The sequence below is a fragment of the Heptranchias perlo genome, chromosome 1 (genome assembly GCF_035084215.1).
Source record: "Heptranchias perlo isolate sHepPer1 chromosome 1, sHepPer1.hap1, whole genome shotgun sequence".
Lineage (NCBI taxonomy): Eukaryota > Metazoa > Chordata > Chondrichthyes > Hexanchiformes > Hexanchidae > Heptranchias > Heptranchias perlo.
The window spans coordinates 46968908-46988201 of record NC_090325.1 but is presented as its reverse complement, the minus strand read 5'-3'; the positions used below and the strand labels follow the sequence as shown (position 1 = coordinate 46988201).

The window sequence follows — 19294 nt, the reverse complement described above, 5'->3', positions numbered from 1 at the left end:
TCAGTATCGAATCGATCGCCCGTTATACCCCCGCTCGATATTCAGTATCGAATCGATCGCCCGTTATACCCCCGCTCGATATTCAGTATCGAATCGATCGCCCGTTATACCCCCGCTCGATATTCAGTATCGAATGGATCGCCTGTTATACCCCCGCTCGATATTCGGTATCGAATCGATCGCTCGTTATACCCCCGCTCGATATTCGGTATCGAATCGATCGCCCGTTATACCCCCGCTTGATATTCGGTATCGAATCGATCGCCCAATATACCCCCGCTCGATATTCGGTATCGAATCGATCGCCCGTTATACCCCCGCTCGATATTCAGTATCGAATCGTTCGCTCGTTATACCCCCGCTCGATATTCAGTATCGAATCGATCGCCCGTTATACCCCCGCTCGATATTCAGTATCGAATCGATCGCTTGTTATACCCCCGCTCGATATTCAGTATCGAATCGATCGCCCATTATACCCCCGCTCGATATTCAGTATCGAATCGATCGTCCGTTATACCCCCGCTCGATATTAAGTATCGAATCGATCGTCCGTTATACCCCCGCTCGATATTAAGTATCGAATCGATCGTCCGTTATATCCCCGCTCGATATTCAGTGTCGAATCGATCGTCCGTTATACCCCCGCTCGATATTCAGTATCGAATCGATCGTCCATTATACCCCCGCTCGATATTCAGTATCGAATCGATCGCCCGTTATAGCCCCGCTCGATATTCAATATCGAGTCGATCGCTCGTTATACCCCCGCTCGATATTCAGTATCGAGTCGATCGCCCGTTATACCCCCGCTCGATATTCAGTATCGAGTCGATCGCCCGTTATTCCCCCGCTCGATATTCAGTATCGAATCGATCGTTCGTTATACCCCCGCTCGATATTCAGTATCGAATCGATCGCACGTTATACCCCCGCTCGATATTCAGTATCGAATCGATCGTCCGTTATACCCCCGCTCGATATTAAGTATCGAATCGATCGTCCGTTATATCCCCGCTCGATATTCAGTATCGAATCGATCGTCCGTTATACCCCCGCTCGATATTCAGTATCGAATCGATCGTCCATTATACCCCCGCTCGATATTCAGTATCGAATCGATCGCCCGTTATAGCCCCGCTCGATATTCAATATCGAGTCGATCGCTCGTTATACCCCCGCTCGATATTCAGTATCGAGTCGATCGCCCGTTATACCCCCGCTCGATATTCAGTATCGAGTCGATCGCCCGTTATACCCCCGCTCGATATTCAGTATCGAATCGATCGCTCGTTATACCCCCGCTCGATATTCAGTATCGAATCGATCGCACGTTATACCCCCGCTCGATATTCAGTATCGAATCGATCGCTTGTTATACCCCCGCTCGATATTCAGTATCGAATCGATCGCCCGTTATTCCCCCGCTCGATATTCAGTATCGAGTCGATCGCCCGTTATACCCCCGCTCGATATTCAGTATCGAATCGATCGTCCGTTATACCCCCGCTCGATATTCAGTATCGAGTCGATCGCCCGTTATACCCCCGCTCGATATTCAGTATCGAATCGATCGTCCGTTATACCCCCGCTCGATATTAAGTATCGAATCGATCGTCCGTTATACCCCCGCTCGATATTAAGTATCGAATCGATCGTCCGTTATATCCCCGCTCGATATTCAGTATCGAATCGATCGTCCGTTATACCCCCGCTCGATATTCAGTATCGAATCGATCGCTCGTTATACCCCCGCTCGATATTCAGTATCGAATCGATCGCCCGTTATAGCCCCGCTCGATATTCAATATCGAGTCGATCGCCCGTTATACCCCCGCTCGATATTCAGTATCGAATCGATCGTCCGTTATACCCCCGCTCGATATTCAGTATCGAATCGATCGCCTGTTATACCCCCGCTCGATATTCAGTATCGAGTCGATCGCCCGTTATACCCCCGCTCGATATTCATAATCGAGTCGATCGCCCGTTATACCCCCGCTCGATATTCAGTGTTGAATCGCTCGTCCGTTATACCCCCGCTCGATATTCAGTATCGAATCGATCGCCCGTTATACCCCCGCTCGATATTCAGTATCGAATCGATCGTCCGTTATACCCCCGCTCGATATTCGGTATCGAATCGATCGTCCGTTATACCCCCGCTCGATATTCAGTATCGAATCGGTCGCCTCTTCTACTCCGCTCGATATTTATTTATCATTTTGTTCGTGTGACTGCGGCATAGATATCACTAAAATGGCCTTAACAATTATACACAGGATAATTACTGTCCAAGAGTTTATACCTATCATGGGGGAGTTTGAGCTCTCCCCGTTCAGTGGAAAAGAAGCGGAGAAGCGGTAAGAATGGAACGACTCCCGCCGATTCTCCATTTTAATGCCGCTGCTTGGCAATGGATGAGATTCCCGCTGGTCTCTGGCAGGACCCTCACCAATAAATTCAAATCCGGGTCCCATTGACATCATAAGAGTAGCAAGAGTGAGTGCAGCTTCTCATCTCTCCATTTCTCTCAACCACACCTGCCAACAGACCTTTCAACACTTCCCCAGCACTCTCAACAATTCGCTCCCCTCCATCACATCCTTCAATATTCAATCAAACCTCCTCGTAAGCATCTTTGTTCCAAGGAGAACAACCCCAGCTTCTCCAGTCTATCCACGTAATTAAAGTCCCTCATCCCTGGAATCATTCTCGTGAATCTCTTCTGCACCCTCTCTAAGGCCTTCACATCTTTCCTAAAGTGTGGTGCCCAGAACTGGACACAATACTCCAGTTGTGGTCGAACCAGTGGTTTACAAAAGTTCATCATGACTTTCATACTTTTATACTCTATGCCTCTATTTATAAATCCCAGGATCCCGTCTGCTTTTTTAACCACTTTCTCAACCTGCCCTGCCACCTTCAACAATTTGTGCATGTATACCCCCAGATCTCTCTGTTCCTGTACCCCTTTTAGAGTAGTCCCCTCCAGTTTATATTGCCTCTCCTCTTTCTTCCTACCGAAATGTATCACTTCGCATTTGTCTGCGTTAAACTTCATCTTCCACGTGACCGCCCATGCCACCAACATGTCTATAGCCTCTTGAAGTCTATTGCTATCCTCCTCACTGTTTACCACCCTTCCAATTCTGTCCCGGATTATCGTTTCTAAAAGTTTCTCCACCACCGAGGTTAAACCGATTGGCTTTTAATTGCTGGGTTTATCCTTACACCTTTTTTGAACAAGGGTGCAACATTTGCAATTCTCCAGTCCTCTGGCACCACTCCCGTATCTACGGAAGTTTGGAAGATTATGGCCAGTACCTCCGAAATTTCCACCCTTACTTCCCTCAGCAACCTAGGATGCATCCCATCATGACTGGGTGATTTATCTACTTTAAGTATAGCTGGCCTTTCAACTATCTCTTCTTTATCAATTTTTAGCCCATCCAGTATCTCAGTTATATCTTTGTTTACGGAGACTCTGGCAGCACCTTCTTCCTTGGTAAAGACAGATGCAAAGTACTCATTTAGTACCTCGGCCATCCCCTCCGCCTCCATGAGTGGATCTCCTTTAAGGTCCCTAATCGGCCCCACCCCTCCTCTTACTACCCGTTTACTGTTTACATGTTTGTAGAAGAGTTTTGGATTCTCTTTTATGTTGGCCGTCAGTCTATTCTCATACTCTCTCTTTGCCCCTCTTATTTCCTTTCTCACTTCCCCTCTGTACTTTCTATATTCTGCCTGGTTCTCACTTGTGTTATCAACCTGACATCTGTCATACGCCCCTTTTTTCCGTTTCATCTCACTCACTATCTCTTTTGTCATCCAGAGAGCTCTGGCTTTAGTTGCCCTACCTTTCTGCTTCGTGGGAATGTGCCTAGACTGTACCCAAACCATCCCCTCTTTAAAGGCCGCTCACTGTTCAATTACCATTTTGCCTGCCAATCTTTGATTCCAATTTCCCCGGACCAGATCTGTTCTCATCCCATTGAAATTGACCCTCCTCCAATTGAATAGTTTTACTTTAGTCCCAAGATCTAGTCCCAAGATAATAATATCCACACTGTTCCCACAAAATCAGGCAGAAAGGAATATAACCTCACTTTAAGAGGTGCAATCCCACTTTAAATAGGCCCATTGGAAATTATGCAGCGAAAATGGGCAGGCTGCTCGTTTCCCGACATGATTGGGAGGTCAGCCCATCAATCATATTTAAATGAGGATCGGGCTTTAAAGACCTTATGCTGGCAATGCCAGAGAGGGTTTGCCACCCCCCCCCCCCCACCCCGCCCATCTGTTCCCGCTGCGAGTTAAACTTGGCCCCCCAACTCCCTTGCTGGCCAACTGCCACGGTCTGCCTGAAACAGAATGACCGGTGGAATTTAAATGAGGTCCAACAGTTAAAATCTTTCGGGTCTCCAACCAAGACTCCCGCACGATTTTGCCATCTGCTTCCGTCAGCTGCCCACTGGGAGTTAAAATCAGCACTTATATTTCTCAAACAAATCAAGCTGCTAAAAGGGCTGAAGGGCATCAAAGCATAAATGTAGCAATAATGAACATATATTTAGCACTGCGAACAAATAAATCAGTTTCTTTTGGATTTCCTTCACATATGTTGAATCTGAGCTGAATTTACATGTGTTCTAATAATATGAATATAGATTAATATTATTCCAGCTAATTATTCAAAGTATCTTTGAGGACATTTGAGCTAATATATTACAATGTCGAAATAATGAACAGGTTTATATCAAACATCTGTGAATAAAATTCATCAGACATTTCAGAAATCATTAATGAAGTTAACAACCTAGTAAAGCCAGTCCATTTGTAAGCCAGTGACAATCCATCAGGACAATACTGTTTCTTTTAAGTAATATAACTATTGGTATCTTTTTCTCTCTTTCTTACATCGAAAATACAGCACAGGAATGGGCCATTCGGCCCAACTGGCCTGTTCAGGCATTTATGCTCCACACGAGCCTCCTCCCTCCCTACTTCATCTAACCCTATCAGGATATCCTTCTATTTCTTTCTCCCTCATGGGCTTATCTAGCTTCCCCTTAAATGCATCTATGCTATTCACCTCAACTACTCCTTGTGGCAGCGCTTTCCACATTCTTCGCATTCTTTGGGTAAAGAAATTTCTCCTGAATTCCCTATTGGATTTATTAGCGACTATTTTATATTTATGACCTCTAGTTTTGGACTCCCCCACAAGTGGAAACATTTTCCCTCCATCTACCCTATCAAACCCTCTCATTATCTTAAAGTCCTCTATCAGGTCACCCCTCAGCCTTCTCTTTTCGAGAGAAAAGAGCCCCAGCCCATTCAGTATTTCCTGATAAGGATATCCTCTCAGTTCTGGTATCATCCTTGTGAATCTTTTTTACACCCTCTTCAGTGCCTCTATATCCTTTTTATAATATGAAGACCAGAACTGTGCACAATACTCCAAGTGTGTTCTAACCAAGCTTCTATACAAGTTTAACATAACTTCTCTGCTTTTCAATTCTATCCCGATAGAAATGAACCCCAGTGCTTGATTTGCCTTTTTTATGGCCTTATTAACCTGCATCGTTACTTTTAGTGATTTGTGTATCTGCACCCCTAGATCCCTTTGCTCCTCTACCCCATTAGACTCTTATTTTCCAAGCAGTATGTGGCCTACTTATTCTTCCTACCAAAATGCACCACCTCACACTTACCTATATTCAAATTCATTTGCCAATTACACGTCAATTCTGCAAGTTTATTAATGTCTTCTTGCATTTTGATGCATTCTTCCTTTGTATTAATTACACCCCCCCAATTTGGTGTCGTCCACAAATTTTGAAATTCCCAAATCAAAATCATTAATGTAAATTGTGAACAACAGTGGTCCCAGCACGATCCCTGTGGAACACCACTTCCCACCTTTTGCCAGTCTGAGTAGCTACCCATAACCCCTAATCTCTGTTTTCTGTTTTGTAGCTTACTATCCATTCTGCTTTCTATCCCCTGACTCCACATGCTCTGACCTTAGTCATGAGTCTACAATGCGGTACCTTATCCTCCTTTGTTCACTTGTTGGAGTAGAAATTGGTATGCATTGTGCCATTTTTCTGGTGTAATACAGGCGCATGGCATACCAATTTAGCGTTGGACGCCCTGCACCCAATCTGTGCGGGCGATGGTCCCACTACCAAATTCGTGGAGCCCATTTTTAGGCGTCCTGACATTAGGTCCATTGAATCTGTAAATTACAGTCCCAACACATGTTAAAGGATCCCTTTGACAAATTGGTCACCTCATGAGTGGTGGCAGGCCTCGAGCCTGCTCTGCGCAGGATTCTTCAGCAGCCTAGTGGCAGCCAACCAAAGGTAAGTTTTTGAAGTTGTCACCTTCCTATGTAACCAGGAGGAGCAGCAGTTCTCCCCCCGACTCCATAGGAGTCGCAATTGGGCCCCTCACCTCTGTAGCCTGCTCCAACGATCCAATCCCCCCTCCTGGGACGTACCCGTCTCCCATCTGACGAGCTGCGTGTGGAGGCGCGACGAGTGCCGGCAGCTCGCACCAATAATTCATACGGGCCCAAGGCCTAGTTTCGGCCTCTCTGTTCGGGCGCTGCTCGCGTAACGTTGGGCCCAGACTCATTTCTATCCCTTTATTTCTCTTATAATCATTTCCAAAGCCTGTTTCCTTTTCTCCAGAGATAGCATTGGTAAATGCTTGCTACCATGAGATTCTTTGAGTAAAAAGAGTGAGGCAGGTTCATAGTCCTATTCACAAATATAGCACAGTGCCAATTTCAAGAGGAACACGCAGTGAAAAGTGAGCCAAATTCTGAATAAGTGGGAGTTGATATTTCTACTTCTGTTTAAACCACTTAGCGCTGTTATTTAGTGATTGACAAGGCAATATCCATTCTTCAGCAGATTACCGTTGCAATGTCTTTGGAGAATTACCTTCCTCCACATTTTTAACTCTTTCTGAAAAATACTTGTGAATTTCTGCCATCACCCAAGATTTACATTGTTTCTCTTTCAGATTGTTTCACTCTGTAGATTCACAGTTAAGCAACACAAACTATAATTATGTTTAATGACTCCACTATTCCAGAGAGATTCAAATCACAGCTACAAGACACTATTTTGCATCGAATTACATAGAATCTACAGCACATAAGCAGGCCATTCGGCCAAAGTCACAAGTATTTTTCAGAAAGAGTTAAAAATATGGAGAAAGGTAATTCTCCAAAGGGATTGCAACGGCAATGTGCTGAAGAATGGATATTGCCTTGTCAATCAGTAAATGACAGTGCTGAGTGGTTTAAACAGAAATAGAAATATCAACCAGAGGACAAAGATTTAAGGTGATTGGTAAAAGAACCAAAGGTGACATGAAGAAAAACTTTTTTACACAGCGAATGGTTAGGATCTGGAATGCACTGTCCGAGGGGGTGGTGGAGGCAGATTCAATTACGGCTTTCAAAAGGGAACTGGATAAGTACTTGAAAGGAAAAAAATTGCAGGGCTACGGGGATAGGGCGGGACTAGCTGGATTGCTCTTGCATTGAGCCGGCACGGACTCGATGGGCCAAATGGCCTCCTTCCTGCTGTAACCTTTCTATGATTCTATGATTCTAACTGGTCTATGCCAATGTTCATACTCCGCATGAGTCTCCTGCTGCTCTAAGTACCTCTTCCCTACTCCTCCCCTGTATCCTTCGATTCCCTTCTTCCCTCATGTATGCATCAATCCACCGCTTAAATGTGTCAATGCTATCTGCTACAACCACTCTGTGTAAATAAATTCCTCCTATCTTCTTTATTTGATCTATTAGTGGCTATCTTATATTTATGCCCTTTGTTCTGGACTCACCTGTAAGTGGAAACCATTTCTCTACGTCCACTCTATCGACCCCCTTCATAATTTTAAGAACCTCTATCAGGCCTCCTTTTAGTCTACTCTTTTCCAGAGAAAAGTGACTCAGCCTGCTCAATCTTCCCTGATACTTGCACCCTCTCAATTCTGGTAACATCCTCGTAAATCATTCTACACTTTCCCCAGTGCTTCAATATTCTTTTTTACTATAGAGACCAGAACTGTGCACAGTATTTCAAGTGTGGTCTAACCAAGGTTCAATATAAATTTAACATTACCTTCCTGCGTTTGTATTCTATTCCTCTGGAAATGAACCCCAGTACTTTCTTTGCACTCTTTATGGCCTTATCAATTTGCGTTGCTACTTCTAGCTATTTATTTTTGTGCATTTCAGATATCTTTGCTCCTCTAATCCATTTAGTTTCTTATCTCCTAAGAAATAAGTGGCCTCCTTATTCCTTCAACAAAATGAACCACCTCACACCACTATATTGAAATTCATTTGCCGTTTATCTGCCCATTCTGCAAACCTGTTTATGTCTTCCTGATTTTTGGTGCAGTCTTCCACATTATTTGCTATCTTCCCCCATTTTAATATCATCTGCAAATTTTGACACCATACCTCCAATTCTTGAATCAAAATAATGCATATGGTAAACAGCATTAACCACTTTCTGCCAGTTTGAGAAACTCCCGTTAACTGCTACCCTCTGTTTTCTTTTGTAGTCAGCTTTCAAACCATTCTGGTACCTGACCCCTGACTGCACTCGGCCTGACATTTGTACTGATTCTCTTATGAGGCCTTCTGAAAGTCCATGCATATCACATCCAATGCATTGCCATTTTCTACTCCTTCTGCTAATTCTTCAAAGAATTTATTAAGGTTTGTTAAACATGGCCTTTCTTTTCGAAATCCATGTTGACTATTTTTTTTTGTATTCTCCATCTGTAGATGTTTTGTTATCTGATCTTTCAGCATAAATTCTAGTATCTTTCCTTATTCTGATGTTAAACTAGCTGGTCTATAGTTCCCTGGATTAGTTCCATCTCTCTTTTTGAAGATAGGAATTATATTTGTTGTCTAGCAGACCTCTGGTACTATTACACTTTTTACATGGATACTAGTGCTTCTATTATCTCCTCGCTAGTTACTTTAAGTATCCGTGTGTGCAATCCATCTGGACCTAGGGCCTTGTCCTCCTTAAGTTTGGTTAGTTTGTCTAGTATTTATTTTCTTTCTATCTGAACTATTGTGATATCCCTCGTAACTTCTTCCACTATTGTCATTTCCTCTTTGTTAGTCTTTTCAGTGCAAACTGAGGCAAAGTATCTTCTTTCTGTAGGAAGAATTCATACATGCCAGAAACTTGCATAGCTTCTTCAGTATCCTACATTGTATCTTATCTTCCTTAATCAAATATAGGTTTTCATAGATCTTTACCAATATAAAATATGTATATATTAAGTTGTTTTCTCTCTTGTTAATGCATGCAAACATTAGACTCTACGAAAAAGATTGAAAGCATACCTGTTTTTCAATGAATTCATTAGCCAGATTATCCAAATTTTGATTGCAGTCTTCAATGACCTACACATTTGGGCTTCCTTAAGGATGAGATTTGTTTGTCTTCACAAGGTCACCTAATGGAGTGGGGATAGGGGCGAGGGAGGAAATATGAAAGAGGAGTCCCTTCCTGCTTTGCTCAAGTACTCCTCCAAACATATTGACCAATGATGCATTTACAGTATATTGGCTTGGAGACAATGTCATAAATTTTACTATTTATAAAATTTGTAGGAGCTGATTTCTCAATATGTGGGTGTTAAGGCACTTTAGGCAGTAACATGATGATTAATACCTTAATAGAATAGAATTTATCACCAATGATAATTTAAAACACCCAATTAGAAGTTAGGTTGAATCATTCAACTATATTGCTTCAAGCAGCAAAGAGGCACTTTACAAAAGCTGATATATTCCAATGAACACTAATGAATGTGACATCATACTTGGGTGACAGCATAGCCTGGAAGCTGGGGGTGAAGTGTAAACTCAAACGGCGACTCTTTTTCACAGAAACAGAGTTGTTTATTTTAGTCAAACAATTTTTGAAATACATAAATGTTTTCTTTGGCATAAAACTGTTGCCAACAACATTGAAAGGCAAGCACATGTATGGAGTATGAGAATTCAGAAAGTCAACAAACTTTCTGAAATCTCATTAACGTCATAGGATTGCAGAAAATAAATAAATACCTCAAACTAGTGAAATACTTGAGGACACTAAAAAGGTCCAATGCACAAGACAAGTGCTCTGAGGCACTGATGGAAAACTCAAGGACATGATTGGAAAGATAGCAGAAGGTCATGAGAGGTGGGAAAATTAAGTTGCAAACAGGGCATAATTGACAGCAAGAGGAGAATAGTAGATAAATGACAAACACTGTGGTTGGACAATTCAGCTTGTTGGAGTGTTCCATTAAAGTAAGATCAGAAAAAGTGAAAAATATGCAATGGGGACAAATGGATAATCAACTCACTGAAACCCTGACCTGAGTAGGAGTTAAGCAATGGAATCAAGTGGAATGGAAACAATTAATCTAGACCAGCAACAGCTCAATACAGAAGAACGAACAAAGGGAAATTGGAATTGGAATTAAATGAGACCAAGCCTGTTGAACCAATGGAGACAGGAAAAGAAATGACTGATTGCAGAGCATTAAATTATTTAATTGGATTCTGAAGACAAATTAATTTATGGTGTAATATAACTTATTAGTTTGTTTTAATTCATTCAATTGGAGGCTGAGGTGAACTTAATTTATTTGTTGCTATTAATTTTTTCAATCAGACACTAAGGGGAACTTAATTTGTTAGTTGTAATAATAGCGCATGGTGCAGGAGAAAGGAAGAACTGAATCGGAGGTGTTAGGAACATAAGAACAGGAGTAGGCCATTCAGCCCCTTGAGCCTGTTCAGCTATTCAATGAAATTATGGCTGATCTGTATCCTAACTCCATCCACCCGCCTTGGCTCCATATCCCTCAATACCCTTGGCTAGCAAAAATCTATCAATCTCAGATTTAAAATTATTAATTGAGCTAGCATCTGCTGCTTTGTGAGAGAGAGTTCCACTTCTATCACCCTTTGCGTGAAGAAGTGTTCCCTAACTTCTCTCCTGAATGTAAGGAATCTTACAACACCAGGTTACAGTCCAACAGTTTTATTTGAAAATCACAAGCTTTTGGAGGCTTTCTCCTTCGTCAGGTGAGTGAGGACGAAGGAGAAAGCCTCCGAAAGCTTGTGATTTTCAAATAAAACTGTTGGACTATAACCTGGTGTTGTAAGATTCCTTACATTTGTACACCCCAGTCCATCACCGGCATCTCCAGATCTTCTCTCCTGAATGACCTGGCTCTGATTTTAAGGCTATGCCCTTTGTCCTAGACTCCCCCACCAGCGGAAAAAGTTTCTCTCTATCTACCCTATCAATTCTTTTCAAAATCCTAAAAACCTCAATCAAATCACCCCTAAATGTTCTATATTCCAGGGAATATAAGCCTAGTTTATGTAATCTCTCCTCATAATGTAATAATTGGAGCCTTGGTAACATTCTGGTGAATCTGCCCTGCACTCCTTCCAAGCCCAGTATATCCTTTCTAAGGTGCAGTGCCCAGAACTGTATACAGTACACCAAATGTGGTCTAACCAGGGCTTTCTATGGCTGTAACAAAACTTCCTCCTCTTTACATTCCAGCCCTCTAGTTATAAAGACTAGCATTCCATTAGCCTTTTTGATTATTTTTTGTACCTGACTACTACATTTCAGTGATCTGTGTACATGGACTCCTAAACCTCTTTGGACCTCCACTGTTCCCAGCATTCCATCATTTAAAAAATACTTGGATCGATCCATCTATGGTCCAAAATTGATGACCTCACACTTAACTGCATTGAAATCCATCAGGCGCAGTTTTGCCCACTCACTTAATCTACCAATTTTATGCTCCCATCTACACTACTTACTATGCCACCAATTTTTGTGTCATCGGCAAACTTAGATATATCGCTCTCTATTGTGTTATCTAAGTCATTAATAGATATAGAATCATAGAATCATACAAGGTTACAGCACGGAAGGAGGCCATTCGGCCCATCGAGTCTGCACCAGCTCTATGCATGAGCAATCCATCTAGTCCCACTGCCCCGCCCTTTCCCTGTAGCCCTGCACATTTTTTCGTTTCAAGTACTTATCCAGTTCCCTTTTGAAGGCCACAATTGAATCTGCCTCCACCACTCCCTCGGGCAGTGCATTCCAGATCCTAATCACTCGCTGTGTAAAAAATGTTTTTCCTCATATCACATTTGGTTCTTTTGCCAATCACCTTAAATCTATGCTCTCTGGTTCTTGACCCTTCCGCCAACGGGAACAATTTCTCTCTATCTACTCTGTCTAGACCCTTCATAATTTTAAATACATCTATCAAATCTCCTCTTAACCTTCTCTGTTCCAAGGAGAACAATCCTAGTGAATAATTGAGGCCCCAGCACAGATCCTGTGGGACACCACTAGTCACTTCCTTTCAATTCGAGTAAATACTCATTGTCCCTACTCCCTGTCTTCTACCACCTAACCAATCTCCTAACCAGGTCAATAATTTGACTTAAATTCCTTGACCTTTAATTTTAGCTAACAGTCTCTTACGTGAAACCTGATAAAATGCCTTCTGGAAGTCCATATAATCTCTATCCATAGACAGTCCCCTGTCTGCTGCTTTAGTTACTTCCTCAAAAAATTCAATATATGTTCGTTAGACATGACCTACCCTTTACAAATCCATGTCGGCTCTCTGTAATCAGCTCAAATTTCTCTAAGTGCTCAGTCACACTGTCCTTAATTATAGATTCCAATAACTTCACCGCAACAGATGTTGGACAGCAGGTCTATAATTTTCTGGTTTCTCTCTCTCACCTTTCTTAAATAATGGAGTTACATTTGCAATTTTCCAATCCAAAGGGACAATTCCTGAATCGAGAGAGCTTTGGAAGATTATGGCTAAAGCATCTGCAATTTCCTCACCTACTTCCTTTAAACCCCTGGGGTGGAAACTATCAGGTCCTGGGAATTTGTCAGTCTTTATGATGAAGCTCTGAGGAAAATTACCAAATGGAATGAATTGAAAGGAACATATTGTATTTAGACAAGTACATTGAAAGTGAGCTTGTGGGAAATTAGCGATAGGATCCAGTACTGTAGAGGTCAAATTAATTATTATCAAGAGATGCAGGGCCAAGAAAACGTCTTGGAGTTGGACCAGATGTGTGCCGACCTAAAAAATGGGCATCTTCCATACAATGGACTAGTAGAATTGTGCTGAATCTGATACAGGGGCAAGAAAGGCTTAAAAATCACAGGCAAGTGTTCCTTTGAAAGGATCATCATTCAGAGTCTGAGAGAACCAAATAGTCAGGCATTAATGACAATGCAACTGGATCCAACCAAAAGTCCAGACATGAAAGATGACTGGGAGATAAGGAAGTGTAACTTGTTTCTTAGTTAATTCAATGCTTGTGCCGCACACTAGGTCATATGATACTGTAAAATCATTGATAGAAAACATATTTATGGTATTAGGACCACTGGACTTTTGATGTACATTAATGACCTGGACTTGAGTATTGGGGGCATAATTTCAAAGTTTGCAGATGACACTAAACTTGGAAATTTAGTATAAAAATAAAGAGAATTGGAGGTCGGGAGAGGAGGCCGGTGGGGCTGATCGGAGGTCGGGAGAGGAGGCCGGTGGGGCTGATCGGGGGTCGGGAGAGGAGGCCGTTGGGGCTGATCGGGGGTCGGGAGAGGAGGCCGGGGGTTGGGCCAGAGGAGGAGGTTGGGGGCCAATGGGGGGTCGGGAGAGGAGGCTGGGAGCCGATCGGGAGTCGGGAGAGGAGACCGGGGGGGGGGGGCCGATCAGGGATTGGGAGAGGAGGCTGGGAGGGCCAAAAAAGTAGACCCAAAAAACGGGCACTTCGCGGACACATTTCTAGGCCTAAGAGTCTTAACTTCCAAGAAAAGAGTAATTATAGGCATATGGGGCATGTATTTTGAAAAAGATAAAAAGAACCATAACGTGCTTTGTCCTACTTCCTCCACACTGTTTACTTGGTGTTTACTTGCTTAACCTAAAGTCAATCCTGGCCATTTAGGATTTTTTAGTGAAAGTTTTGTGACTGAAGAAAGAAAGACAGACAAAACAGTAGGAAGTGTTCAGCCTGATTGTCAGGGTCACACAGGCGTGTGCCTGGTTCCAAGACAAAGAATTCTAGTTGCCTCCCACTACGATAATTTATAGGAGCACGTATGTTATCTGCTCCGTACCCTTACTGGCTTAATGATCCCAATGGCCGCATAAGTAGTGTTTCTACCTCTAGGCGATGAAACTCAAACCATGGAACAGCCACAGTTGAGACTGGAAATAAATACTAAACTGAATAGTATTGATGAATGGCTTTTTGAACTTTTTCAATTCCTTTTTCTTCCACATTCCCGTTTTATCAGTTCCCTATCGTGGTAAACTGCCTCCTTGTAACCTTCATCAGTTTGAGAGGGCTGGCCAAAAGGCCATTGACACAGCTTAAATTATCAATAATAATAAAAACAAATGATAAATTGCTTCAAAATAAAGTGCATTTGTTTTAATAAGCCAGTTATTAAATCATCAATAATTATTTAGCTCAGAATAGTCAGTGATTTATGTTGCCTATACCTTATTGAATTGATAAATTTAAATTTCCATGAATATTTTAAAATGACCTTTATATAATTTAATATTCTGCATCCTATAATAAAGAAACAGTGTACATAAGCACTGATTACTTTATATAACTTAGGTGATTTTATAAATGTAATAAATGGAAAATAAGACTTCTCATCTGCATTTGCTGGAACTGTACATTTAATGATTGACTTGAGCAGGAGTCCTTTCTTGTCTATGTTACTGTGGCTGGAATTTTGCTGGTGGTGAACCACCGCATTTATCTGTGCAAGTACCCCTGCTGTATATTCCAGCCTGTGGCCATTCCTTGCCTGTCACAGATGCCGCCTGTGATATAATGGGGATTGGACTGGGATCAGGTTAAACTGGTACTGTATCGTGAAATATGTGATCCCACAGCACCTAACAATGTCTCCATGATGATCACTCACTAGAAGAAGGAGAGTAACTGATTTTGTGTGCTGTCTGTGGCACTGGGGGTGGGAGGGTGGAGGGAGGTATTTATATTGCAAAACCTGTTTCTTTAGTCCCCTTTGCACAACCTTTTCCACATGAAATAGCCCTGCAGTGTACAGAGTGTCCTGGTGTTCAGGAATCTGCTCCATTCACATTATGAATTGAATTTCAGAGCGCCCGTGCAGTCCAACTGCATTGTTGGCCTGAACAGGCAGGTTCAGCACTCAGCCCACTTGCAGCTAAACAAAAAGGCCTGCAGCAGTTCACGCAAATTATGGTACAAAGAAAATAGATCTTTGTTGACTATTAAAAAACAAATAATCATTGATGATTTATCAGCAGCAGAGCAAGGTCAGTCCTTAAGATGGTACTCCATGCCACTGGAGGCACCAGTGTACCTGATTTACATTTAAGTAATGCTGCTGATGTCAGGGCAACACAATACGATGAAAGAGGCATACGTTCTAATCTGGAATTTCAATACTCTGAATAGTGCTTTGAGGTGAGAGCTGAAAACTCACAGATTTGCAATTGATAATATTTTCAATAAACGGTAATGCCATGCGTTGGATTATGTGCAAGGAGAATTGCCTGTAAGGTTGCCGTTTACTAGTGTAAATAAAAGTTTCAATTCTTATTACTGCGATTTCCACTCTGTCCAAATTCAGCAAAGGAATTTTACACCACAAACATTCATGAAATACTCACTCACACCTTGTTTTACATAAAAAATATTGTAGCCCTGAAAATGTTGTCCTTGGGAATATTTTCTTTGGCACAAGTATATGGCAGTGTGCTACTTAGTGGAGCCTGTGGTATTTCTGTCATTTGCACACATCAGTAAGCATCAGTAAGCTCTTAAAAACCTCACAGGCTTTTTAGTTTTGTGCCCTTGGTACACATACACCATGTACATTCTGTGCCTTTATTTTTATTAATTTTTATGGAGCTTAGGCAGAAGCAAGTTTAGGGATTTTTTTTTCTTGGTGATGGAAATTTCATCTTGTTTCCTGAGGACATGTAGGTTAAGATACAGATTTTCTTCTCTTGTCATCTATAAATTATTATTTTTTGGGTGGGGGTAGGGGATGAAAAACATTACCCTGAACAGGCTTCATTATGTTTATGCCTATGGGAGAAGTTGGAAATAACAGTGTCATCCATTCATTACATAAACAGACAATTCTTTTATTTTTTCCCCTATACACAGCCTACATTTGAAACCACAAACAAAAAATTTGAAGTCTGCATAACAATTTGAAAGCTGTACACCATTAATTCCTCATGGAAATATTATTAAAACAATAAGTAGCTCCATCATAAATGGTGTTGTAAATCCATTTCAATTTTGAGATGCTAAAGATTTTTTTTCAAGTCTGAATCTGAAGCAATCATTTTTCTTATTTTTGTGCTGTTCCCATTCCAACCAGTCAATCATTCCATCACACATCAAAGGTTTGGAGCCAACTTTAAAATTTTTCTCAAATAAATATCGAAAATTCTGGAAATGCAAACCAGGCCAATGAGCAACTGAGAGAGAGCTAGTTTAACGCTGTGGGCGGGGCCCCTTATCTGTAGCTTCTTTCTGTTGTCTCATTTGCTTGGACTAAATTGAGGTGATTTTTCCCGGATTAGTGCCCAGGCGCATTGCATGAACTGGAAGAACATTCAAAGAATGGAAGGAAACGCAGGCAGGTTCATTTCCAGGTGTGAGCACCAATGCACCTGATTTTTAACATTCACTGAGCCCGGGTGATTCAGTGACCTCGGGTGATTCACTGAGCCCGGGTGATTCAGTGAGCCCGGGTGATTCAGTGAGCCCGGGTGATTCAGTGACCTCGGGTGATTCACTGAGCCCGGGTGATTCGGTGAGCCCGGGTGATTCAGAGAGCCCGGGTGATTCAGAGAGCCCGGGTGATTCAGTGAGCCCGGGTGATTCACTGAGCCCGGGTGATTCAGAGAGCCCGGGTGATTCAGTGAGTCCGGGTGATTCAGTGAGCCCGGGTGATTCAGTGAGCCCGGGTGATTCAGTGAGCCCGGGTGATTCAGTGAGCCCGGGTGATTCACTGCGCCCGGGTGATTCAGTGAGCCCGGGTGATTCAGTGAGCCCGGGTGATTCAGTGAGCCCGGGTGATTCAGTGAGCCCGGGTGATTCAGTGAGCCCGGGTGATTCAGTGAGCCCGGGTGATTCAGTGAGCCCGGGTGATTCAGTGAGCCCGGGTGATTCAGTGACCTCGGGTGATTCAGTGAGCCCGGGTGATTCACTGCGCCCGGGTGATTCAGTGAGCCCGGTTGATTCAGTGAGCCCGGGTGATTCAGTGAGCCCGGGTGATTCAGTGAGCCCGGGTGATTCAGTGAGCCCGGGTGATTCAGAGAGCCCGGGTGATTCAGTGAGCCCGGGTGATTCAGTGAGCCCGGGTGATTCAGTGAGCCCGGGTGATTCAGTGAGCCCGGGTGATTCAGAGAGCCCGGGTGATTCAGTGAGCCCGGGTGATTCACTGAGCCCGGGTGATTCAGTGAGCCCGGGTGATTCACTGCGTCCGGTGATTCACTGAGCCTGGGTGATTCAGAGAGCCCGGGTGATTCACTGAGCCCGGGTTATTCGGTGAGCCCGGGTGATTCAGTGAGCCCGGGTGATTCAGAGAGCCCGGGTGATTCACTGCGCCCGGGTGATTCACTGAGCCTGGGTGATTCAGTGAGCCCGGGTGATTCAGAGAGCCCGGGTGATTCAGAGAGCCCGGGTGATTCAGAGAGCCCGGGTGATTCAGAGACCCCGGGTGATTCAGTGAGCCCGGGTGATTCAGTGAGCCCGGGTGATTCAGAGAGCCCGGGTGATTCAGAGACCCCCGGTGATTCAGAGACCCCGGGTGATTCAGTGAGCCCGGGTGATTCACTGAGCCCGGGTGATTCAGGGAGCCCGGGTGATTCAGAGAGCCCGGGTGATTCAGAGAGCCCGGGTGATTCAGTGAGCCCGGGTGATTCACAGAGCCCGGGTGATTCAGAGAGCCCGGGTGATTCAGAGAGCCCGGGTGATTCAGTGAGCCCGGGTGATTCACTGCGCCCGGGTGATTCAGTGAGCCCGGGTGATTCAGTGAGCCCGGGTGATTCACTGCGCCCGGGTGATTCAGAGAGCCCGGGTGATTCAGTGAGCCCGGGTGATTCAGTGAGCCCGGGTGATTCAGTGAGCCCGGGTGATTCAGTGAGCCCGGGTGATTCACTGCGCCCGGGTGATTCAGAGAGCCCGGGTGATTCAGTGAGCCCGGGTGATTCACTGCGCCCGGGTGATTCAGTGAGCCCGGGTGATTCAGTGAGCCCGGGTGATTCAGTGAGCCCGGGTGATTCACTGCGCCCGGGTGATTCAGAGAGCCCGGTTGATTCAGAGAGCCCGGGTGATTCAGTGAGCCCGGCTGATTCACTGATCCCGGGTGATTCAGTGAACCCGGGTGATTCAGTGAGCCCGGGTGATTCAGTGAGCCCGGGTGCTTCAGTGAGCCCGGGTGATTCAGTGAGCCCGGGTGATTCACTGATCCCGGCTGATTCACTGATCCCGGGTGATTCAGTGAGCCCGGGTGATTCAGTGAGCCCGGGTGCTTCAGTGAGCCCGGGTGATTCAGTGAGCCCGGGTGATTCACTGATCCCGGGTGATTCAGTGAGCCCGGGTGATTCAGTGAGCCCGGGTGATTCAGAGAGCCCGGGTGATTCACTGATCCCGGGTGATTCAGTGAGCCCGGGTGATTCACTGAGCCCGGGTGATTCAGTGAGCCCGGGTGATTCACTGATCCCGGGTGATTCAGTGAGCCCGGGTGATTCACTGAGCCCGGGTGATTCAGAGAGCCCGGGTGATTCAGTGAGCCCGGGTGATTCAGTGAGCCCGGGTGATTCACTGAGCCCGGGTGATTCAGTGAGCCCGGGTGATTCACTGCGTCCGGTGATTCACTGAGCCCGGGTGATTCAGTGAGCCCGGGTGATTCACTGCGCCCGGGTGATTCAGAGAGCCCGGGTGATTCAAAGAGCCCGGGTGATTCAGTGACATCGGGTGATTCAGTGAGCCCGGGTGATTCAGTGAGCCCGGGTGATTCAGAGAACCCGGGTGATTCAGAGAGCCCGGGTGATTCACTGAGCCCGGGTGATTCAGAGAGCCCGGGTGATTCAGTGACCTCGGGTGATTCAGTGACCTCGGGTGATT

General features: G+C 44.3%; 1 protein-coding gene across 1 annotated transcript; it reads left to right on the top strand.

Annotated features, from left to right (window-relative positions):
- Positions 1-2313: 2313 nt before the first annotated feature.
- LOC137324532 (uro-adherence factor A-like) lies at positions 2314-19048 on the top strand. The gene is made up of 4 exons (XM_067989358.1): positions 2314-2363; positions 15281-15459; positions 16870-17634; positions 17679-19048. Exons 1-4 carry the CDS (start codon positions 2314-2316, stop codon positions 19046-19048), a joined length of 2364 nt encoding a protein of 787 aa, XP_067845459.1.
- The last annotated feature ends 246 nt before the right edge of the window (positions 19049-19294 follow it).